This window comes from Danaus plexippus, chromosome 2 (genome assembly GCF_018135715.1).
Source record: "Danaus plexippus chromosome 2, MEX_DaPlex, whole genome shotgun sequence".
NCBI lineage: Eukaryota > Metazoa > Arthropoda > Insecta > Lepidoptera > Nymphalidae > Danaus > Danaus plexippus.
In genome coordinates this window covers 7,848,641-7,875,418 of record NC_083537.1, presented here as the reverse complement: position 1 = coordinate 7,875,418, position 26,778 = coordinate 7,848,641, and the positions used below count along the sequence as shown (strand labels likewise).

At 30.5% G+C, this 26,778-nt stretch overlaps 1 protein-coding gene and 1 non-coding gene across 3 annotated transcripts; one reads left to right on the top strand and one right to left on the bottom strand.

Annotated features, from left to right (window-relative positions):
• Positions 1-802: 802 nt before the first annotated feature.
• On the bottom strand, positions 803-8,934 carry LOC116779672 (homeobox protein aristaless-like). Of its 2 annotated transcripts, XM_061529668.1 has the most exons (5): positions 8,906-8,934; positions 3,897-4,108; positions 3,670-3,715; positions 1,524-1,711; positions 803-1,418 (listed from the first exon to the last, which is right to left on the bottom strand). In XM_061529668.1, the coding sequence occupies exons 2-5, from the start codon at positions 4,097-4,099 to the stop codon at positions 1,079-1,081; spliced, it is 777 nt and encodes a 258-aa protein (XP_061385652.1). In that variant the 5' UTR covers positions 4,100-4,108; positions 8,906-8,934; the 3' UTR covers positions 803-1,078. The 2 variants fall into 2 exon arrangements, with proteins under 2 accessions (XP_061385652.1, XP_061385649.1); XM_061529665.1 differs by lacking the exon at positions 8,906-8,934 and having other exon boundaries at positions 3,897-4,593.
• Positions 8,935-21,779: 12,845 nt separating this feature from the next.
• Positions 21,780-21,853, top strand: Trnat-agu (transfer RNA threonine (anticodon AGU)). Its single transcript has one exon. It is a non-coding gene; the product is annotated as a tRNA-Thr (tRNA).
• Positions 21,854-26,778: the final 4,925 nt, after the last annotated feature.

Sequence of the window (26,778 nt, the reverse complement as noted above, 5' to 3'; positions counted from 1 at the left end):
AACTTTTATTCACTGAAACCAAATTTGTTATAAGTACATATAAGACAAATGAACAAGCTTATATATATTATTTATATAGGGTGTCCCAAAATTAACGCAAGATTATCTTTAATCAAAATTAACGCAATCTTGCGTTCATTTTGGGACACCCTATAATAACTTTCGTTGTTGTTTTATGCAGAGCTAAATAATAAAATAAATACTCGTCACGCTTACGTCTCTGATGTGGAAAAGAGAGTGTCTACGGAATATTTTTTTATGACAAAGCATTTAACTTCAACAAACGTTATTTTTTTCTTTTAATATGTTAGCAAAGAAGAAATCAGGAAAAACTTTTCCGGTTTTATTTTATATAGGAATCTGTTATTATGTATCTATAGCTTGTTAATAAAAAAAATTCCTTTTACCTTGTTTTTTAGTTTAGTTATAAAACTATATGACAAATTTTTTTTTAAATCATACAACGAAATTCTATAACGTTTCTTTAACTGTTGCTAGATTAGGAAACTGTTTAATATGAATGTGTTTTTTTTTGTATAAAATTTCCTAGCTTTTGAATAATAAAATTATGGATTAAATTTTCACCAAATCTAAAATGTAATTTTTTTTTCTTTACCCAACTAACTCCTTAACAAATTACATTACAATTTTATTGTCAGTTTAGTAAATAAATTGTAAGATATAGACAGACGGTCGAAATTAACTATAATATATAAATTTGTAATCCCAGTATGGATACTTATTTGTAAAATAAACTGACGCTTTCGCTTAACCGCGGTGGAACTTAAATAAAAATTCAAAGTTCATGCTTAAAAAAATGTTTAATTTTCTAAAATACTTTATTTTATACATAAAACTGTTAGTGTACATCTTAAAGTAATAGAAGATACCAGTACAAAAACAACCACTGTATTTTATAACAATAATCTACACGAGAGAAACAATGTTTAACCTTTAGAAACGCATGCAATGCCGTCATTTTATTTTCAATTTTTAATATGAAAAATTAAATTAAACTAATATATAATAAAAATAATTACCTACATCTAAATATTTACATTTTATTTCATAACATATTCTAACAAATTAAATCGGCTCTTTGCCGCAACAGTTCTAATCTTAATTCGTGTTCTCTCGCAGCTAGCCTTAAGGCTGCTATACTGGAACTTCTAACATCTTCAACGTGGGGGAGAGTTTCACTACCGGGGGAGATGGGGGGAGAAAGAGATGGAGATCGGGTGACTTCGGGGGATAATCGGGAATGTTCGGGTGATGCGCGCGGTGGTTCTGGTGCGGTTAGGTTAGCGAAAAGAGAATGAAAATGAGCTGGCGAGGTGGCGTACAACGGAGCACCGAATAGATGAGGCCGGGTCAGCGGTGGTAGGTATTGCGTCCCAAACAGTGGACTACTGGCATACCTGCATGAAATATACATTTAAATGGTTTTTAACCTGTTCTTCACATTGTATATGATCTTTATGATTACATTATCTGTGATTTGTCATGTCTTTTATTCATTTTACCTGAATGTAGCCAAGGAGCTGTCGAAAGGCTTCCTCAATCCGAAGCCAAGTTGTGTCAGTGAGTGTGGCGATACTGGCATTGCGGCTGTGGGCAAAGGCTGTCCTCCCAAGTATCCGCCGTAGGGATGAGCGTGGGGACCCACCTTTTCTTGCTTGCGCCATTTTGCTCTCCGGTTTTGAAACCACACCTAGGAAAGATAATGAGTTAGGTGAAAAGAACGGATAAAGGAGACCATGGAAAGGAATGCTATGAATAATTGATGATATAAATAAAATTTTTTTTTTTTTTTTTACATTTTATCACGAGATTTTTTTTTTATTTAGATTTTTTACATGTGGTCACGAGAAATCGTGATGAAAGTATCACGGATGCTGAAAAATGAATTAAATGTAAGCTGAAATGTTAAATAATAAATGAAGTAAGTTAAAATGACACCCGAAAAAAATGTAGTGTTATTAAAACCTCTCCTAACGAAAGTCTAAGTTGCCGTAAGTATTACCCGATATCAATTTTCTTAACGTGTCTGCGTTCTTTAAATTATAAATAATATTAATAATAAATGTAACTTATTTTTATTAAAATAAAGCTTCGTAAAGATTAAATGATAAGAAGATTAATTAGTTATTTTGAACTAGAATTAATAACTTGTAGTAAGAAGACGGATTACTTCAAATTTGTATAAATTCCATCAAGAACTTCCCGGTTTAGATTAAGTTAAAATATATAAACCTTAATATAATCTTCATCCGGAATTTAAGTTAAGACGTATTAAGACATAACATTCTAAGTTACTTAAAAGTCGGTACTGAATATATAATGCATACCTACACGGTTATAAAAAAAACAGTCCATTGAGTGTGCAATTCGTATTATTACCGTCTAATTGATTGTAATTCAATAATATTATAACTCAAACAATTATATTTAATGTTTCGTATAAACACCCTGTATATTATATTGTCTGAATAAATTTTCATAAATGAAATAAATTATTGAACACGATTGAAATAGAACCAAGTATATAAAATACCTTTACGAACAATAAAGTATTTTCCGTAATTTGTAATTTACGTATAAAACATATGTTTTATATGTCACGTAAACAAACCGTAATGACGCAATCATTGCAATGCATTTTAATATAAAATTACAATTGCGTTCGGGAAATTAAATGTGACTCGACGTATCATTATCGTTAATCAAAGTATCGTTAAACATATATTTTTAACACTAACGTAGTTACATGGTTTTGGTTTTAGTTTTTAAAATTAAATTGTATGAATATTGTTATATAATTTGTATGTGCTTGTTTCTTGTGAGATTATATATACATATATACTGCTTTTATTTTCTGTTGCGGCGTGATCATAGTCTCTCTTACTATGATTATTCATAAAGGCTTTTTTGCACAGAATGGATACTCCATATGGAAAAAATCACTTTATTACACATTCATATGTAGGTATAAAATGAAAGCGATTGGTTAAAAATTTAAATGGACAGTGTACAAAAGGCTTTAGTTTTAAACAAGAAATAAATTGTAGATTCGATGTAAATTTCCGTGTTTTTTTATGTCTGTAATTAATGGTTACTATATATTTAATTATGTCTGTCTCAATTATACATTTTATAGCAGAATTAATTAACAATCAGCTGCAACGCAATGTTTATTCAAAGCATATATTGCAACATTAATAATGCAGAGACACGTAAAAAAACTGCGTATAACTTTTATTCGTGTTCCTAAACAGAAGGCCGTATAGCACAAACCTTAGCCTTCTTCCATCCAACAGAATGCTATTTTATATAAAAAAACTAATATGAGATGCGTATAAACTTTGAAAATATAGCGTATTTACGCAAAAAAATCAAAAGATAGCGTTTCTTGTTGATACGTAATTTTCTTAATTACAAAACCGCATATTATCATGTAGGTATGTTTTATGTCTTCATTTCTTATACATTCAACACATTTGGATCTTGAAAGATGCCGATTGCTTGTTTATATGTAATTAAAATAGCATTTGCACCGTTAACATCGCTTTCTCGAGGAGCTTGATCACGTGTTTATGCTTTTGCGAAAACGATCTCGACTTGTTTCTTATATTTAAAAGATAATTAAGCCGAAAAAATCATTTTATTTACCTGTATTCTTGCTTCAGTGAGGCCAATTTTGAGAGCCAATTCCTCCCTAAAATTAAGATTATATATTATTTCTTGCACAAAATTCAAGTACGAATAGATTTTACAGCAACTTGATATTGATTATGTCATCTTATGATTAGATTTATCAAATATAAAAAGACTGTTGGAAGTATTGAGCAAGAAAGTTACTGGTGAAACTGGTATGATAATGTTGAGGTGACGCATACCTTGTAAAAACATCTGGATAGTGAGTTCTTCCGAAGGCTTTCTCCAGTTCATCTAGTTGGTAGCTGGTGAAGGTCGTTCTGTACCTCCTCTGTTTCCTCCTCGGGATGTCTTCGTCATCGACTCCACTACCCGACCCTGGCCGATCGATATCGTGGACTGGTAGTTCAGGAGTAGCGGATGAACCGGTATCAGACACTCCCATCTTTTTGTTCTGTACCAATATATATGCAACTATAATCGCAATGAAAAAAATGACAAACGTAAAACAAGTATATATGTGGTCAAATAACAAATGATATGTCTTTATTGTATAAGCATGCATAGTCATCGATTTCCACGTAAATATTACCGTTAGCATAGTACAATAGTAAATCGATAGCAATCTTTATATAATATCAGTAATGTTTGTATGTTTGTATTTTATTAATAACCCGATTACAAAGACAAGCACAATTAAGTCCGGTATCGCATTTCATAATCTAAATTGCAATGTGCACGTCCGCTTTCTCTGTCCCCAACGTTAACAATTTTATACATGACCTAACTTTTGCCGGCAACTTAATAATATGATGTTTTGGTATTATTTGACAGGTGTATTTAAATCTATAAAATCATAAACCTACCAAAAAAACTCCAAAGCCTGAAAGTTTTCTCGATTTGAAACCGTTAAATAAATATAACTTATACTAATTAACATTTAACTAACAATTAGACTGTAACAAAGATCTAATTAAACAACAATTTAATTTTAACAACTTTTTTCTTTTAATTCGCGTTCATTCACAGAATTTTATTTACCTTGTCGATTCATTTAAAATGTTAGGACTACTTATTTGAATTGAAATTCTTTAGACTGTGCTCATTATTAACGAATAAACGGTATTGTGAAAGATTGTGTGAATTAACAAAGACACATAGGATGCGTAAGTCATGAAAAACTAAATAAAATGGTACGTTCAGCATTAAAAGAATTTAACCATTACTCGAGCCATTCAAGCATAACTAGGGTTTAGTTTGACTAAGGTTTTTCCACCGAATTACTCCATTGTCAGAGCGTGACGCCACCTGCCGTGACATCTGTTTCACCGTTCGACATCTTGACACTCGCTGCTATGGGCCGTCACGTCACTCACTGGCTATGAATATTTCATGAACTCCGATCGGGCAACACTTTTTTTGTAAGCCTAAGAATATTTTGATTTATAAACGTTAAACTGTTCCATTTTTGAATATGATAAGAAATGTAAGTATTGGAAATTTTAAATTAGTTTCTCTTGTATTCGGTATTGTATGAATAAAAAATGGTTTAAATCAAAAAAAAAAAAAATTAAATTAAAGAATCGAACATAACGCTTGAGTGGTTCCAGCTTCCAATATTGGTACATTAAAATTGATCTAACTGACTCCAGCAGTTTTTATCGAGATGTTCAGCGACGCTTCATTAGTCAAATTGTAAATTTTTTTTCTCCGATCGGAGTAATTTTGTTGAAATTTGTTTGAGAATAATTATCGCTTTAATGACACCAATATTGTTACTTTACGATCGGCTGGGACCGTTCTCTGTATTATAAAACCAGTTATTTATCACATAATATATTTATTATTCTAAACAGTCGGTAACTACGGCATTTCAATTAACTATTTCGCTATAAAATTCAATATAAATTTACGATTCCATGAATTAAGTTTGTGCAAGTTTATATATATATTGATAATTTGTGTCTGTTTGTTCAATATTTGAAAAATAATTGACGTATTAGGGATTTTTTTTTGGTGTAGTTAATAATCTTTTTCATTGTCATTTTATTTTGATGTACCTATGTGTGAGATAAATTAATGGATGTAGGAATTGAATATTTTTATTTTATCATTAAAACCACTCTCCATGTGAATATTTTAAGCGATTTTTGAAGAAGAAATGAAAGTAAATAATTGAAGTCATACATAGCTACATACATATGTACACATATATTCATCAGCTGTCTAGATAATATGTACATATATATATGTGTGTGTGTGTGTGTGTGTGTGTATATCTATTGTCTTATAATTTCAGTAGGAGATAAACTATCAGTCGATTAACATATAAATTGTTTGTCGTAGCTATAATACAATTTGTAATTACGTGTTTTAAATAATTTAAGATTGTTTAACTTTTTTAATTGGTATGTTAATGCAATGTTTTCTTTACTTATATCTAATAAATGTTTATTGAGTTTTCGGAATTGATCCGATGATTCTGTATATTATCTACTTGAACAGATAATCTATAATTAAGCTTAGAAAATCATTTTAGTTACGTGAATACAGGATAATCTCCTGTTAGAATTTCTGTAGGTGTTAGCTGCGATTACTAGAACACAATGAAAGATCTTGAACTAACAACGCCAAATTAACCATTTTGAGAATTCAAATCAGTAGCCAAGGATGAGTACAAAAATTTGCAAATACAAAAACGATTTGTCAAACAAATAAAGAGAATACAAACCGGATGCAGGAGATTTTTATAATCTGTGTAAAAATGGCGCGACGAAATCAGGCGCCGTCGGGATTAGCACTTTTTATACACATACTCGAAAGTTTTATTTTGATCCTTGATACGTCTCACTTGAGAGAGAGATTTGATATAATGCCTATTTTTATACGTCCGTTTTATGCACTACGTATATACGTAGTTTCGAACCAGAATTTCATTTAATTTGTTCTCACTTTCCTAAAATCTATGTGTCCGAAAAACTATTACACAATATCTAGGGCACACTCTCATGAAAGCCTTTATAATTTTGACTGCAGTACTTATTGTAGATTCACACTTGAAACTTGATAATCGCTCTAATATTATGTGAGACGTTAAATCTGTTTGTAAACCTTTTATTTCAAGAAACAATAAACAAGGTAAAAGCCATTTTGCAATCCATTTCGACTGTCAGAAGGTGGATTATATTTTTTGTCCATTAGGCTTAAGTATTAATGTTGTCCCGGATTATAACCTCTAAACCTGCGATAACACAACAAAGTGTCTGACTCACCCTTGACTGATGCCTGTCTGCTACTATGTAACTAATGCCCTTCTATTCCAACACAATTAGGTTCAGAATCCCTCAGCATACATAAAGAATGTTTAATTTATTACCAGGGATAAAATACCGTGACGCACTATATGTGGCTTTACGAGATTGACCTTAGAAATGTTTATTTATTGGACCTGTAAGTGAAACTACAGTATCAGTTGTAACAACGACATTGTAATTTATAATGTACATGTACATATTTGTATCTAAAAAACCGTTAGGTACATGCTATAGTTATAACGGAGTTAAAAATAATTTTATTATGAAAGAATTAGTGTAATATCATATTTCTAATTACACAACATAATTTAAGATCGAATCACTAATCGTTACAATCAATCTGTGTTGAAAAAAAATGATCTAATTTCATCACTGAATAATGAAAGAACAAAAAATTACTGACATCAAAGAATATAGATATGATCTTAAATTGACTTTCCCATTACACACGCCGCTGGTAGCTCGGAGTAGCGTGTAATGAGAAAAATCTAAATGTTAATTAAGATCTAATTAAGTGTAATACAATCAATGCCCGCGATCCGGCTTCCGCAAGTCACGGTGAGGGTTGGTAGGAACAAAGATTTCTGACCTCACGATGAAAGCATCCGTATAACCAATTTCATCCGCATCAAGGGCAAGCTGAAGGCCTATTTAAACTGGTGACGTTAATCGAATTGAGATCGGCCAACCCTTTTATAAAAAAAATTACGTAAACCATTGTGGTGTGAGAACTCAATTTAGTGAACACTAAAGGAATACGTGAGGCAGCTTATAATATTAATGAAGATATCTAACAGCACAATGTTGCACGTCTACCAGTCGATTTTGTTCCCGACTGTATTCAAATGATTTGCATAAAAAATATTTCACGCATTTATAAGATTTTATTCATTAAAATCTATAACATCGTAATGAACCGATTTCCTAACGTCCTAAGAGATGTTGGATTAAAAATTATAGAATATTCAATAAATAAAAAAGTCATTGTAATTTATGGAAATTTATGAAAATCGTAATGGTTATTGTATGAGAGGATCAAATTAATAAACGTGAACATTTCTAAAGAATGACGTTTAATGTCGTCCGACTACCATAGAGTTAGTGGCTAATAAACGGTTGTAACGATGTTCAGAACGCTACGGTATACTATAAAAGTGATATAAAAATGAGAACAACAACAAAAAAGCTATTGTTGAACTCCATACAGGATCTAACAGCGTTTATAGAGTATGAGATATGAGAATAAAATTCAAAGCTGACCATAATACAAGCTATAAACAAAATTAACAACACAAGAACCCCCGCTGCTTTCAATTTTGGGCCTGACATCGGCCCTAATTCAATAAAGCAATAAAATTCACCTAATTATGCAAATGCTTTTAAAATGTCGAATATTATGTGTTTTTGACAGAAAAACACGATGGGCTCTTTGCCTTGTGAACTGATTTATAGTGCCGATACAAACAATCACAGATATAATGAGTTCAACTAATTAGTTATTGAATGAATTTATATGCAGTTAGTGACCGTGGGATTACGTTATAAGAAATATATGTACAATCTTTTGTATAATGTAATCAATAGTTTTCTATGTACAAACAGACACCTCTCGATTTTATACCGTGTCGACGATTTACAAGTACCTTCGTAGTCGTGAATCATTGCCAATCAATATCATCACGAACGTAATTTTGTTTTAATACTCATCTCTTATTACATAAAATAATATAAATATTAATTTAGAATTTAAATAATAATTTTTTTTCCATACAAATAAATCACCAAAATTATAATTATTTAACATATACATAGTACATAGATATTCAATAGCCGTTATCGTCAATCAAAATGGTAATTAAAATTATATTATCAAATTGTTATAAACGTTTAGAGCGTTTAATAAAATGCTCGTAAAATAAAAAAAAAAAAAAACTCACCAGAGATGAACTTGTAACACAACAACTCCTAAGTCCTTAAAAGTCACAGCCGGCCGATTTACAGCTCATAAACGTTCAACGTGACGCTACACAATGATAAACTATGACACACCGACGCCTTCAGACGACTGGTGGAGAGTAAAGGATGCTCATCGCCTACGCATACAAAAGTGTACAACAAAAAATGTAGCGGTCCAAAGACTCCGCCCAGAGGGACACCCCGCCAATAGCGAGTCTCTGATACGGCGACTGACGAGGGGTCGGCCTGGATAACTTGATACGGCTGTATGCTTCGATACCGCTAATTGACACTATCAACAAACCGCTTCACTGGCCGCAGTCACGATACCAGTTTGTCTGCCGCCTCAAAAGCCTAGCGAACGAGCTCTCTAATTAAATATGCGAACTAATAGCGATCTGTTCTAGCATCGTCTCATCGGTTTTAAAATATCATGCGTTGACTGATAGACCGTTGATCCTTATCCGTCCCAACACAGCTTCAGTTTTAAAGCGATATTCTGATTTATCGTCTCTTATTTAATGGACATGATTAATTTTGTTGATTACATAAAAGCAATAACGGTATACGGTATAGGTAACGCACGATAAATTTAAATTGTTTTTTCTTCAACATTTTTAATTAACCATGTTCATGTTTCAACACTGAAAAGTAATAAACATAATAATTTAAATGACTCTAGAGTTATAATTAACACTATTAAAAAGACATTTGATTCGAAACTAAGATTGCGGGAAACTTCATTTATAATTATTTAAAATTACGAGTCTTGATGTTACTCACATGTTACGTCCTAAATTACGTAAATTTTATGTTCGTTATATTTTTTTTTAAGATTTTCATTTCATTCTATAGAATATCTTATATGAATTACAAAAAATATAGATTGTTAATATTAGTATTAAAAAAGTATAATGAGTTCTAGAAAGTTTAAATCTCCGTTTGTTTCGTAAGTCTTATTTTCTTCATTTATTCATTCACTAAATTGAAATGAAAGTAAATGTAAAAAATGATGATTTGGTATAAAAGAATATCTGTCTTAAAGTAGGTACATTTTGCAATAACAGAATCCAGATTTTGAAATATTCTTTATATAGATATGCAACAAGACTACTATTGAAATTATTTAATTAGCTTTGTATTGACATTTGACGTAAAGACATCTCTTATTGTGATATTATTATTTACACTAGTCGTGTCGTGCCGTGTCTTTTAGCGTATAATAAATAGATATACAGGCTTTCGTACTACATATTAGATGCACGTAATTGTATTGAAAAATATTAATATGTGTAACTACGATTAATTTTCAGATGTCACAAATATGGCCTAATTCTTCATAATGTCATTGTGACATTAAATCACTGTCCTAACAATTGGGAACGAAACAATCACAGCGTCACATAAACGCTCTCCGACATTAGAGCACAAATGACAAAATAACAAGGATTTCCTCCGCATAATTACACGAACTACACAAATTACTCAAGTAATAACACATGAATAATAAAGCGGCGATAACAAATTCTGTACCCCGTTTAGGCTGAGGACACACTTTGATGCAACTCTGTAATAAAATATTATGAAATAATTCATCATTGTTACTGGTAATAGGTACTACTATTCATTATTTAAATAAACCTGCACGTTAGAGGATATATAATAATTTATCCGAAAAAAAAATAATCTATATAATAATTAATATATATTTATAAATAAACAATATAAAAAATTTGACAGCCAAATGAATATAATTCGAATTAATTTACAATAATTTCGTCTATAAAATACCTAAAGCAACGAATTACATGACGATGTAATTCCCGCAGCAACAGAATTAGCCCATATTTAATTTTGGGAAAATGTAAAAATAAACGTTTTTATTTGTGTAAATAATACAATAAAACCGCCGCAATTACTGAACGAAATTTGTACGCTCACGGCATTATAGAGATATGATCTGTCATCATAATTGTTATTTTGTCGTTGGCGCGATCGTGTCAATTTAGTTAGGGGGTTTATTTTATTACATTTTAGGATTCAGTGGGAGCCTTCTTCATATTACGTGCGCGAATTAAAATACATTAATAATATTTTGTTTGTATACTCATAATCTCATTCAAATAATTCACTATACAATCGATGATTAATATTTTTCATTTTCACAGTGATAAGAATAAAAGATAATTCCCTTTGTTCCGTTACGGAACCATATGATCTCGAATTTCTAACTTCGCCTCTTCACGACAGGAAATGGTCGAGTAAAAAAAAATATACACGCATCCGTTCAATTAGAGCATTCGCAATACTGCAATAACAATAATTAGTTCAGACCTGGAAATTCCGATAACTCTGATAAGTTAATAATAAACCAACATAATTAATGCAATAACGTCACTCACACGTAATAATTTCAAAAATACAACTGACATATGTCATAAAAAGTTGTCAGCTTAGTCTGAAATTTTATTATCTGTAACTACATATTTATTTTAGAGTGAAAGTTTATGTAACAACGTATTCCCTCCTTTTTTTAATATTGTCTTTTAAGTTTGAAAGTTACATTTTCAGTTTAGAAATTTGTAGTGGTTAATATTTAGGTATAGTTCCTATATCCTTGTGGTTTGAAACGTATGCCAGCATTAAGAACAATCTGTGGTCACCGAAATCAATTACAATATTATTATAGTTTTTTTCAATGTCAGTCCGGGGCCGGATGTGACACCCGGACTCGATTTTTAATACTGTATTTTTTTGCTTAATTTAAAATAAATTGTCAGGAAATCTCGCTGCCTTTTTGTAACCATTTATTGCTTTGACGTGTATAGTACAAATGACATATAGATAAAAACATATTAAATGAGCAAATGAATATAAATAATTGTTTGAAGTTCTCAAACCATGATTGTTATGAAATCAATTCAATTATTTGTTCTGTAGGTAGTTGATAATATACAGTCGTAGTTGCGTCCGTGTAATGTAAAAGATGATTTTCAGTTTCTGAACGATTCGTCAGCTCAGCGTTATAATGTCGGCCACGATCGTTCTACATCCGAGACGAAGCCGTAACTCAATATTTGTTTTAATCACAAGTAATTGATCCACCACGCCGACACCGTCACGACGTTCTCAGAGCGAACTAACAAAATTTATTTACCTTTGTGGCGTACCTACAAAAACCAAATCGAGTTACAGACCAAAACGGATAAATCAACAAACAAATACCATTATCACGGCCATTTTTGACCGGTATCCGCTCGTGATGACTACGTTTTTCAGTCCGCCTGTACTACGACGTCAATATAAAGCGATTTATCACTCTCGTTTCGAGTCCATTGCCTTCTTATTATGAAAATATGCCTGCATCGGCCTGGCAGTGGACTAATAAATAATGACTTCTAAATTGTATGGGAATTGTTATACTCTAGCCAGGCTGTACGCGGGATTCAATTCAGAACTCATCGTTTTGTAAAGTTTCGGTCGGGCTAAACAAACTGTGCGTCGTTGGCCGCCGAATCAATTGGTTTCGGTTCGAATCAAAAAGGAAGACATGACACTGTTTAATACGACGATATTTGGCGCACGAATGGTGGGAACGTAACTGATCGCCCACTTTGAAATTGGATCTCGAATTTTTCAATTATAATATTTGTGTACAAAAAAATCTTTAAGTAGAACACTGAGCAGGCCGTATGTCGATTCTTTGTATTAATATCATACTGTGTTTCAGACACGCGCCAAAGATCATCAAACTTTTTAATTGAACCAAAGATCTTAAATGGATTTTCAGTTTAAGAACTGAATTATTACAACAAGTTATATTATAATTTAATTCAGATATATCCATGTATATATACAAAATGTACATGTGTATAGAAAAACTTGATCGTGTAAAAGTAAAGTAACCTTCAGTACAAACTCTCGAGAAAATTAATTTTAATTACGATTCTCATAAAATATTTTCGCATGGACCGATTTTTCCGTAGGTAATTAGAAGACAATTTCATGACTATGACAAGTAGTAAATGCCACAAAGACAGAACAATTAAATTAATTTAGAAACCTTTTAAATCTTAATTTTCAGTCTCATGTACTTCTAAGTCAGGATTCATGTACGTATAGTACCAGAAAGAAAAAGCTCTACTGATGAAATGACACAAAAATCATAACGAAAAATATCAGCTCTGATAACAGTAAGAGTGTATTATACTTATTCAGTTATAAATTTATCATATGCCATTTCGCTACTTGCAAATAAAATTAGTAAAAAGGAATAAATATCCATTTCAACTAAATGCATGAACAAAACATGACTCAGCCAGACGTGGCTTTAATTTCGCGCTAACACACCTGGCCTTCGTTGGTCTTGCACTCCAACTCTTGATTGTGGTCTTGCAAAGAGCCACGCAATTATTTATTATTCGATTATTATTAGTAAGTTTAAATGTTAGAACAGTTCAACATAGTAGGCACATTATTAGTTTGATTTAATATAGCCACGGTAAAACCGAAATTACTAAATTATTAAATATTTAATGACAAATGCTATAAAAACCACGGAAACATCATGTTGATGGAAATCAATTAAAATAAACTTTCGTTAATTATTGCAAGACGCAAGAGTATTGCTCTCTTAGTCTTGTCTTGCTCAAATTTTGTGCTATCTGTTCTGGTCTTGCTAAAGTTGGTCTTAGTCTAATAAAAATGCCATATCCAAGACGGGAGACCCATCTTTGCAGCACTACTAAAGTTTGGTGGTCTTAGTCTAACAAAAACGACCCATTTTTGCAACACTAATAAATATGCACCATTTATCATTGCGATAAAAAACCGTAAGATAGAAAACCAAACTGTTTAGTTAAAGTCAAACACGTCTTATTAATACCATAATAAATGAAAATATATGTACATAAGTATATACACATATTTATGCGATAAATTATGTACCAATTTATGTACTGAAGTATCTATATATATATATATATATATATAGTACATAAGTATGTGCTAAAAATACATGGACATTGGTAACAAATGCTTTTAGCAATACCTAAGTGCCTTACTAAGCAACTTTACTGTCAAAATCACTGCGCGGTACAATATATTATACAACAATAAAGATAATAAACAAGTTCATTGGAATAAAGTAAATAAATAATGAGGTAAAAATAATAATATGTGCAAACATAGATCATGAAACATTTTTATCTTGTCTTGCGGTGACCATGGTTAGGTACTAAAGTTATTGTAACGACGGCTGCGACGTAAAACGCAAAACACGATTTATATCAAAAAATTACAAATCAATTTAATTAAGTACTACATACTCGTAAACTCTTACAAATTATAATTGCATATAAGTTTTTCAATCCTGATTATTTCGTAAATTTGTTGAGTTAAAAAAAATATTTTGTAACATATTTGAGGATCTTTAATTTTAAAATATATACATGCGCAATAATTAAGTTAGTACTAGGTTTATCTTTTTGAGTACATGTGTGAAACACGAATAAATATATTTAAACTAATAAAATACAATGTATAATGTTGATTTGCTATGTAAATAATTTTAACAACGTCTCTATTCCATCAATATATCTAATAGTTATCCGTATTACAAATTAATGTTTCGAATATATAAAATGTTCACTTGGCTCGAAATTAAATAAACCAATGACATTTTTCAGCCGATTTTTGAGAAGACATTTATATTTTTACAATAGACTAAGATATATTTGGTTAAATTAAAATTATAATTATACATGAAAAACCTTATACAACGATATGCGATTCTTTTAATATAAGAATATTATTATTAGCACGTTTAAAATTAAGAAACAAAAGGTTTTTGTTAAAAAGACGCAGATTTGCAAAAAGGATTACAACAGTATATTTATTCGATACTACTATATATATAATAATTAAATGCCTATATGAGTTTAAATACTTGTTATAAGATTTGATATCATTTATAATATAGTTAAAGTTCGAACTGTTGACGCCGTGTGTGCCGCGAGCTCGTTCTACATCTCTGTCGAGTCCTTACATTGTAGATGCTGTGTGCCAAATCAAGTTATAGCGTTTGTAGTAAACGGCGATTGCTTTAATGACGCTGTAAAATCATGATCACGAAACTGCCATTAAATAATGTGTAAAAATAAAAAAATTATTTGACGACTTCATTACCATGCATCCTATATGACCCGCTAACAATGTTGCTAATCGAAATTTAAAAGATATATCATTTAATATACATTGAATATATTGCTATAATACATGAAATTAATTTCTTTGAATGTTGCCATACTTTTGGTGTTCAATACTGTAATTATGTTAAAAGTTGACAATAATTAATGTTACCATAGTAAAAATATATTTTTTTTCTAATTTATTAAATAATCAACAATTATATTTATTGGTTACACATTTGTAATATATAGATGATAGAAACTGTCCTATCTTTATATCTTTTTTATCATTTATGATGTTAGTTGACTATCATTAATCACGTAGTATTCGGCCAGTTAGCCACGTCACTGATGTGAGATTACTGAGGAAAGCTCACAAATCGACTTTTAATTATTCAGATAAGAAGCTCATTACACCGACATTAGTTGTGCTAACTTAGCTTTTTATGGTTGCGCTGTTATTATGATAAAACTCTGTGTGACATTAATTATCTGTGGACCGTGGTTTTGACTGTGTTATGAGTTTGTTATATAGGATATAACACCTGTTTTGAGATTCTTACGCTAAGAAAAAAAAAAAACAAAAATTTCCGCTTTGCATAATACAGTTTTCGTTAGAAAGGTAAAAAATTAATATCTTCTTAGTTAGCTTAAATATTAAGAAGTGTTTTGTGTGAGGTATTAGGGATTAAATAAACTTTAATGAGGATTTTAATAATGCTTTTACCTTGGAGATGAATTGTCTAATATTATTTTCTGGAAGAGTTTTTAATCTAAATCTAACATTAAGATCATTAGCTGATTAGATCAAGCTCTAGAATTTTTTTAAATGTCGTTATAATTTTTCCAGCAACTAGCATAAACTCAGAATAAACAGAAGATTTTGTTAAATTTCTTTTTTTCTATAACAGAATTCCTACTAACTATATATATACAATTTTTATGAAAATCACTACGGAACCTTTGTATATAAAATTATTCAGTTTTTTTTCTGTAATAAATGTAGAAACTTCACAGCATTATGAGCGAGGCATTCAGTGACGGTAATGTAACTATAACGCGTATTAATGTCATTGGATAGCATTCGTGGAAAATGAATTAGACTATAAAAACATTAAACTAACGACCTACTGTTTGTTAACTTTTAAACAAATGACATTTAAAATAAGATATTCTAACTGAAAATTATATTCCGTATCTACTTAAAAACATCACAAAGATTCAATTCGGCGACTCCAGAAATTAAATCATCCGACTCTTATCCAAATATTCGTTAACAAACATAATCGAGGTTCAGATTTGGAGATGTAAAAAAAACTAATTCAATGATTGCGGCCCATTATCGGAACTCGTGAGGGATCGCATCAAATGATACCTCCAGATATACAGCACTCCGCAACACATTACTACGATTTTCACTCCTCGCTATAATTTAATATAATCCAAAGGAATAGTTGCACTCGTCAACTCGTACGGTCGATGATCGATTCGAAAAAGAATGATCACATCACTACGATAATGGTCAAATAAATTTTGATCCTAATTTAACAGCATACGGTTCATATTTCAACGGTTTGTTAAAAAAAATAAGTTTAAGTAACGATATCACGAGATGTATAAAGCGGATTGTACACAAATAATCGTGATTTCTATACAGAGAGTGTATCATCGAACACGACGCTAAAGATTCGATTAGTTTCGATTGGGGATTGGTTGTTTTGATTTCCAATTTGCGCATGCGCAGTTTGTGTTAAATGGCGGCACGTAGTCTGTACTCTCATTCTGTGCGATTTTCGTTTTCAATTTCGAAACGTATCGTGCATTTGCCATCCGGACGTGTTTCTTTAACTCTAATATTTGATTGAATATTGAGAAATGGTGAAAATGAGGCCTCAACTATAACAAGATAGGTTTCCAACGTTATATTATACGTGGAATGTCATTAATTTAAAACAGCAATTCCTTCAGGCTGTATGGAACTGACAATCAGGAGAAGTTTTCGACGAGTTCCGCAATGATTTAAATTAAATTGGCAGCACGCCAGCTGGTAATTATAATCATACTAATTTATTCTCATTATGTTAAAAGTTATTTAATTAAAAGTTATTGTTTACTTTAGACATTTTAGTTTATATACCTATATCTACTAAATAACAGTTTTTCCTATAATTATTTATTTTCCTAAAATAACATGACACAAACCCGCCATTTTATTAGGTTGTGGATACACTCATGCCACTGAGATGCGTCGGTGACGTAAAATTTGTCAAAATCTAGCAACGAGATTTCCTATCAAAGGGCATAAATTTTAAAAGAGCTTAAAAATAAACAAATATTATAAAAATTACGTAATAATAATTTCGACTTTTCGTATTTGGTCATCTTCAGTAATATATATGTGTGTGTACATGTTACATGACCATAAATATTAATCTTAAAAAAATCTTTAATATCGTTCGGTGACTGACAAAAAGTAAAACATGACTGATATTAACCAGCGGTTTTATGTTTATAACAGGATAAGTAAATGACACAAAATGTTCGGCCAGGACTATAAAATATAATTCTGAATGGACATCACTTATTGCTTTCCGAAAATTCAATTATGTTTTTTACATTCACATGTTGTATCCTTTAATTTTATTGCTTTAGGAAACCGCTCGGTTTAGGTAATAATAAGGCAATCATGTTACTACGTGATCGTGTTCTCTAATACATTGTATATAATTATTTCCTTATATCAGTTTCATATCAAAATGATACATTCAATTTATTCATTCGAATAAAGAATTGTATGAATGAAATTAAAAAAAAAAAAACAATAAAATAATTACATTTAACGTTTTGATATTAAATCTTAAAAGTAATATACATATATAATAATATGTTTAAACTATTTTATCTTTTTGGTAATCTTTTATTATTATTTAAATTTGGGTCGACAATGATTTTATTTTATTATTGCCTTGGAAACAGTATGTACGCGAAATATACTTTTTTTTAAGTTACCGAAGACCGCTGGGCAAGTGTTGTACCTATAGATAGAATATTATTGTATATGAGAAGTGGTTTAGTGACTCCTCTAAACGAACAGCTGGCCTTGTGGACCAGAATATTGCTGATGGATGACATATGATGGCCTAAAATCGGGACAATAATATAATCTTGGGTACACACATGTATAAAAGTCTTATATCTATATGTCTCTTTATATTAATGTATATCGTAATGAGTTGCACAATTTTTTGCAATCCCTAGCTGGCCCTGAACCGCAAAATATATATAAATATAAAGTTACATACACACAACAGTTTGTTCATGCATTATAATCTCGTTTTGTCAAAAAAGCTGTGATAATTGTCAAAGTGACACATCCGGTTTGCAGTCAACGGCTAACACGTTCTGACAGGAAGCACGCTCGCTTTGAGCGGCATAATCACAGACCAAAATTGATTTTTATAAACGAATCTTCAAAACAGCAATTTTATGTTTATTTTAATTTTATGTGAATATGCATGTTGTTTAGTTGCAAAACACTTTATTTTAATTCTCAGTTCATTATCAAAATCATTAGTGTTTAGTTTATTTAAAAGAATATATTGTTTTTCAAACAATTAAAACTATTTCGTATAAGGAAGTGTACACTAAGTTTGTATGTGGTTAAAGGACATTTATTTCAATTGATTTTTTTAAATTCTGTGTTGATCTTAGTATAAATATGTACCTATATTTTATGGAACATGCATGTTTATTATTTCAGAAACGTTTTGGTGTTGACGTTACAACCATGTTTACAAAATGGCGTAACTTTTATTGTTATAAAAGTAATGGTCTGGTTTGAGAAGTTTGTTTCATTTATGTTTTGGAAACCGTAAACATTATCGTGATTAATTTAATACGTTTGCTTTAAGGAGGCGTCTTTATGGTAGGCAAGTTTTCAATTTCTTTTTCAAATAAAAATAGTATATTTGGGGAGATTATAGGTCTGAATTTTTAAATGGCAATGAAATTTCAAAATTAAATAATTAGCTATTATCATACAATTACAAATAAACATAACACACATACACAATCTTTTTGTAATTAGTACAAGAATGATTTAGATTTAGATTTTTACCTATTTCATTTAGATTTAGATTTTTACCTTATTCTTTGTTGCAGCAGTCTCAAAATGTTCTTTTTGTCGATGCGAATATATGAAATTTACTAATACAAAACAATTTTTTCATCTTTGCCATAGAGGATCATAAGATTATTGTTTATTTTGTAGTCTTTTTTAACTACATTTAACTTATATTTTATCAATACGAAAGTTATGTTGGTGTCAAAAAAGTTTTAACTCAGTCTAGGACATTAAAGATTTTTCCAGAAATGTATATAAAGTAAATATGTATTTGTAGATACACTAGATACCTAAACAAAACAGAGTACCAACAACGTGGACAGCTTCTATTTAGTGAGGCAAGCATTAGGTTAGAGGCTACGGGAAAAATAGGTACGTAAGAGAACAAATTTTGAGGAACTGAAAATAATTAAGATACTAATATGAACACTGATATACTTTATACCTTAATAAAAGAAGAAAAAATTTAATTGTGCTGTTATAAACTTGCAGAAAATATTTAAAAGTAAATAGCTAACTGTCTAGTGACTTTATGTCAAATCCATTACGGGGTGCTTTTAAAGATGGCGTACTAGTTATTTTATGCACCCCTTTGAGTATTTGTATTGGTAAACATCAAAATGTGGGTGTACGCTAACTTTTATCAACATAGGTATTTGTGGGGAAATTCTTACGACGTGATATGATTGTTATAAATGTGCAAAAACCGTTGTTGAAACATTAAAAAGATTATTACAAGTTCATATTTTTTTTATGTACATACCTATATGCTGTTAGAAGTCCTAAGTTTTTTTTACGTTCATTTTACTTTTTAAATAATATGATGATTTGAAACTCAAAGATTCTTTACGTAATTAAGAAAACTGTATCGGGCTGTGTTTCTGTTTCTAAATAAATTATAATTTTACAAAAAACATATCCTCTCTTTTTTGGCCTTAAAATGTAATTGTTTAAAATTAATATATTTCTTCACTTTTCTTTAAATAATCCACTACTTTAATAGCAGTACCCATTACAAAACCACAAAAACTTCTAAAGCAACTATTAATAACAGTTGTGACATTACTAGCCCTCCAAATAAATGACATTATCAGACCGAATAAGACATCACCTGAGACTGAGAAGGGGAGGCTAATAGTAAGACACACGCAACGCTTATTCCATTATAACATACTTAGTCCACAATGAAAACAAGTTTACCTTAGTTATAAGGAAATTATATTACACAATACATTTTTATTATATCACTTTACTTAACTCGAAATAAATGTTTATTTTATTATGTACACAAATAAATGCTTATTTCCATCTGATCTGCCCGCGACCCCGGTTGCTGCAATGTAACCGAAACGTCGAGTATGTAGTTAAAATAGTAAAAAACGCGTAGTAAATCCGAAAATATTAGTTTTATTTAAAAGAATTCTCGCGAAAGTCTTACATATAATTAAAATAAAACACATAATAATGCAGGAATTATGTTTGTGTCGGGTTTTAAATTAAAAGATAACTCATAACAATTAAAAGATAGTTCAGGTGTACGAACTTTAGCGCAAACAGCAAGTTTGTTGATGCTTAAAAGAACTAGTTACTAGACCAAATTAAATTTACTGAAACGATTAGAACAACGAAAGCTATTTGGTTTATTATCGTTTCGCGTGTCGTGGTACAAGGTCTACGTTAATTTAGGTACAAAATTACTGACAACGAACCAGCAAACACTTTTTGGAATTGTACGAATATTAATTAGTTTTGATTGATAAAATTTTTTTGCGAGCTTTTAACGTATTCGTAGATAAGACAGAAAAGGTTTTTTTGTTTAATAAGTTTATAATTTTTATTTTTACTTCAATTACTTCTTACGTATTCCTGGAGATTGCTTTGCAGAACCACATACTTAAATGTTACTTTGTATTACTTTAAAATATATTAAAAGCAAGCGTAAAAACATTATTATAGATATGTTATCTTTACAAGATAAGGAAAATGCGCAGAAATGGGTTAAAGACGTCTTAATTATACAGATTATAGACCGTTTGTTAAAATGTTATTGTAGTGTGTAAGTACTAAGTACTTAAATTCGTTACATAAATACGTTTTAGTGATTTAACTCGGTTTTAAAAAGGTTTTTTTGAAAGCTTTCGTAGTATACGCGATTTGGTTGTAATTTTTCTGCAGTTGTATTGTATTAAGAACATTTTAAATTGTAATAAAATATATATGAATTAAATGAATGATTTTGAAAAATTAAACATAAGGCTGTGACGGAACTTTGAACTGTTGAAACATAATAAAATAATTTTCATTTAAAAATTTGTAATATAAATCTGAAAAACATAATAACTTATTTATTCCAATGTAATGGACGTCTGCAGTTGATATTCATAGATATAAGAGTTATAATTCCTGGATATACACCTATTGTCGTCGCATTTTTATTTGACGAACCTAAATACTTGTAATATTCATCTGGAACAAGGTATCTAAAAATAATTATCTATAATTTACTAGAAGGTTAGAGTACTTATTTTCATGACGATACATACAGGCGCCGTGGCTTAGTTGGTTAAAGCGCCTGTCTAGTAAACAGGAGATCGTGAGTTCGAATCTCGCCGGGGCCTGGGATGAAACCTTTTGCACCAATTAAGTAATTATCGTTTTGTAACCAAACATCTAAACAATCGCAGCATTACATAATTGTAGAGTCGAATTGTTAAAACCGGCAAGTCGTCATAAAAGGGGTGAACATATCTGAATGATTACGACTCATTAATAAATATAAACAATAAATATTATGGCGTAATAAAAGACAATACTGTTTTTAGTGTAGAAGTCTTGGAACGGCGTCACACGCACCCATAGCGGGCATACGGCATCGTAAATGATAACAATATAACTCGTTTTCCAACAACACGCACTTGTATCGAGTATACGAAGGTGTGTTCATACAAGGCTGGTACACAGTGCGACACAGCGATGATCCGTGAACCGGTCGGGACTCAGACATAACCCATAACAATAACAAGGGGTAATCAAAGTAATAAATGTCGGCCCAGAGCGGATCGCTTTTTGTTCCCAATTATTTTTATTGGTGTTCTGTTAATTACATTCTTTGGCGAAAGCCGTGAGCCCGCGAGTTCAGGAACTTTTTACTTTTTATTACGTTATCCTGTAATCACTCGATAATTTTACCATACATGTACATGTAAGTTAATAAGTTACTGTTATTGTCCGCATATATAGGGGCATAGTTTTTAAAATGAATTTCAGCCGTTGAATAGGCAGGTTTTCTGTTTGCCTGTCCACGTCATCACAAAAAAAACCCATGTAACACACATTACTTTATTAAAAAATATAGTGTGATTTATTGAATGAAGTACTCAATAAAAATTAAAGCCAATGAATTTCGCATGAAAAATACAATTTTATTCGCTTCGCAATATCATCGCATTAGTTCTGTGATACGGACAATTGAAAGATTAAGAGTCGAATAAGCTTGACGTCTGAATCAGAATGCCTAACTACATAATTAACACTAACAGTTGTTAAATGATTTTATTATATGAAACAAAAAACCTACTTCGGAATTATTTAGGTTCAAACTTAATTAAAACTATAAACGTTCTTATTAAAAACTGTAAATTGTTGTTATATATTTTGTTTGCTGTAAAATTATCTCCGAGAAATGTGCGTTATTTAGCAGACGCTATTGAAACCAGTAATCTATGGCGCCTCTTCCAGACTGATTTAATTACGACGAATCTAACACACCGTGAAGAAGATATCCCATAGTTGAAGACATCGTATCCAAGATAACGAAGTTTTTAGAAAATCGTTTAATTTAAGAACGAATTTTATTAAGTGGCCGTGTTCAAACGAACTGTTTCCAATAATTGTACTCATTAAAATAGGTAAATAAAATTTCAAATAATTGCTTTATTTCCAATAAAGACATGCTTGAAATATCACAATCATTTGAAATGTTTTATTTAATATACAAAAAAATAAACTGTATATGTTAATATAATTGAAAAATAAACGTAATAATATATTTAAATACATGTACATGTGGAAGCGAAAAGTTCAATTGTCAATTCATGTAAAGTATAAAAAAATGTTTTGGCATTTCCTGTCGATGTACCTGCATTTTTAGCTGCAATGTGTGTATATATTTTCTTAATAAAATACATTGGACGCACAAAACAAATTACGTTCCCATTTAGGTCACCGAAAAGCTATTAAATTTCTCAAAATAACATCTAGGTTATAGCTATAAAATCCTTCTAAATATTAAAATATACACTTTCAAATTAATGACACTGATGGATGAACATAGCCAATGCTTTTTTATGACATAAGCATTCTATTCGTGAATAATAAAATAGCGTTCCGTTGACCCTCGGAAAAGTAAATTACAACGAATCAAATAAAAATAAAAAAGAAACAAATCCATAAACAAATTTGTAACAATCAAAAAACGGTAATAAAAGTCAATCTATAAAATTACATCACAATGGGAACATGGCCGCCTTTTATGGCCTAATTATTTTGATTTGTTTTCCCTAATGAGAACTATGTTTCGTCTCCCTATTAGATTTAACAAATGTGTTTTTGCGGCTGTATATATTACGTCAGACTAATCTCGATCTTAAGCTCTATTAATAAGATGCATTAATACGTACGCTATAGTAAAATTTATTAGGATTTAGTTTATGATGCCCTAATTGGATGAAACGGTTGCCAGTGATGTCAAAAGTCGGTGTTCATTCTAAATATTATTTTATTTATACATGGGGTGTAGAAATATTGAAGGGGTTGTAAATGTCAGTTTTATCATAGCGCATTAAATATAATATCACAAATGTTACTGCAATAAACAAGATAGTTAACGAAAGTTTTACATCCGTTAAATATACACAAATGAAATGAAATAACGACTAATTTATACATACAGGATGTTTTATTTAACATTGTTGTATTTGTTAGATACATTTAAATTCTACATTTAAATGTATATAATTAACATAGAAAGTTGGGTTGGCGATTGTGAAAAGGTTTTATGCGCTTTAAAATATTTTCGTTTGACCTATATATGTACGATCATCTTTATTTTGATATCGTCTTTAAATTCAAATATGAATATTTTCTCTTCTTATATTAATGATAAATATCAAAAGGGTCTAGGGATTCCATATATGTTTCCAGATAATGTTAGATAAATTGTTGTGGTAAACACATCTAACACCCTATAGTTCACGCTGTAGAATTCCACATACAAGGTTTTCGACTGAGGTTTGTGTCACGAAGTTCGTCTTGTGTGGTGTCAAAATTAGAATGGGGCTATGTTTTTTAAAATATTCTGGTGTAAGAGGCCGGTCCGCCCAGAATTCCGCCCAGAACTTCGTCCGCCCACCGCCTCCGGCCATCAATTTCATTAATTTACAGGTACAGTCGCTAGCATTACTGTGAATGTGTATAGAAACCTTCAAATGAATGTCACTCAGGCACATTACATTTCCAATAACAGAAATATATTTTCATTTATACATTTGTAAAACTGTTTCAGCGGATATAGAAACTCGTTTAGTTATAAAATAAATTAAAAATGTATATAGAATGTAAGGATTGTTGTATCCGTCTGTACGTCAGTCGATACTTCGTCATAACTAACGTTTTCTTAATGAGCGTCTTATTAAACAATTATTAATTGCCGGCGACCCGCTGAGATCACCAATTGCATCTCTGAAATATCATTCACGCAGCTTACATTTTAAGTTCAAGTTGTTACAAATATATGCTAGTAAGTTTATATATATATATATATATATATATATATATATATATATATATATATATATATATATATATATATATATATACTATTATAATAAAATTACCTAGCAAATATCTCATACTGATCTTATAAAACATTTTAACTGTTAAAGGTGTTATAGATTTTTTTTTTTAAATATGAATGCAAAGATTGTTATGAATAAAACAATTTTCTAGAAATATAATATACCTATATAACCTATACTTTAATTAAAAAATAATTTTATAATCAACACTAAAAAAGTGGCCATTAACCAACAAAATGATCGGGCAATACAGAAAAAGAATTTATAAAACTCTCTCTACAATAACTTAAAGAACGACACGTATCTTAAGGCGAAGTCACAAGTTATTGGCCGTCCGAGGCAACGCCGTTTTCATATTGAAATTTAACAACAATATATTACCTTTGTTTGTTAAGTTAATTGCTAAAATGAGTTCGTTGTATCCGTATGTTTTATTTTATCGACACTCGCTTGAATATTTTCTTTGATTGTGAGAGATGCGTCTTTTTGTAGTCGCCTCGAGGAATTCAAGTGCTCGGTTAATGTAATACATTTTTAAATGAATTACGTATTAATTGTCTATTGTAGGAGTAAATAAATTATGGCTTTCTATTTAACATCTCGCTTCAGGGCTTAACGGACACCGAATTAAATAATGCAAGGCTATTGTTAATTTAAATGGACTGTCATTTTTATTTCCGCCAATAATAATGGAATGCATCTTTTAATGAATTTAAAGTTAAACAGAATCAATTGGAAATTAACATTTTAATAGTTAAAAAATATATTGGTAGATATTACAACGTAGTTCCATTACCAAGTAACTAAACATTCCATGTTGAAAGTTAATACGTTATTTTTTACAGCCCATTACATTATAAATACCAACTTCCTAATCACATAAAACATTTACAAATAGTATTCAAACAATCCGCCCAAGGCGTTTCTTTAATTATTTTCAAGAACCGCTTCATATCATTTGCATAAGACAACAATAATTTATCTGTGGAATATAAAAAATTAACCTCTTACCTCGAACTCTATTAGGGTTAACCGAAAACTTTAATACGTTGTATTAACATTAATGTATTGCTTTGAAGGGTTCGTGAAATTATTAAAAAAATATATAATCTGATTGAATCTTACATTAACAATCCAACGAATGTGAGCTCTGATATTGATAGTCTCTCCATATCTCTATCTAGTTCACTCTCCTGTTATATTAAACAAACATCACAATAAGCTGTTTAGAAACAATTGCATTGCAACTTAATAATTGTAGATTTATTTTCAGTGTTCATAATCATTCGCTTGTTTTAGAATGGGAACGTAATTGGAAAGCCCTGAGGCTTGTTATTTATGAGGCTATACGTCAAGAGCGGAAAAACAAACACTTGAATGTAAATGAACCTAATGTTGTTATGTCTTTGTGCGCGCAGGCTGTGGGGATACCGAAAACTATAGAAGGTATGAATTAAATAAACGTTTGTCACTTTTCATAGAGTTAAATGAATTTTGCTTAAATTCAAATAAATGAGCGCCACCCACTGATTTTATTCTGATATCGTAAAGAATTTGACATAACTAGCGTCTAATGGAATTGGTAATAGAATATATGAAGGTGTTATTGAAGACGTCTCCCGGCTCGTGTCTCGCTGCGTGACTTCACGGCCTCAGGCTCTGGCCGCGACTACTGCGAATCGTTTAAT

What these genes read in the sequence shown, in the direction of transcription:
- LOC116779672 (XM_061529665.1), bottom strand. Translation starts at nt 4,255, where the DNA reads ATGCTAACGGTAATATTTACGTGGAAATCGATGACTATGCATGCTTAT. An exon ending in TATCCAGATGTTTTTACAAG is followed by an intron (nt 3,716 to 3,896) that starts GTATGCGTCACC and finishes TCTTAATTTTAG; the next exon opens with GGAGGAATTGGCTCTCAAAA. An exon ending in TCACTGAAGCAAGAATACAG is followed by an intron (nt 1,712 to 3,669) that starts GTAAATAAAATG and finishes TATCTTTCCTAG; the next exon opens with GTGTGGTTTCAAAACCGGAG.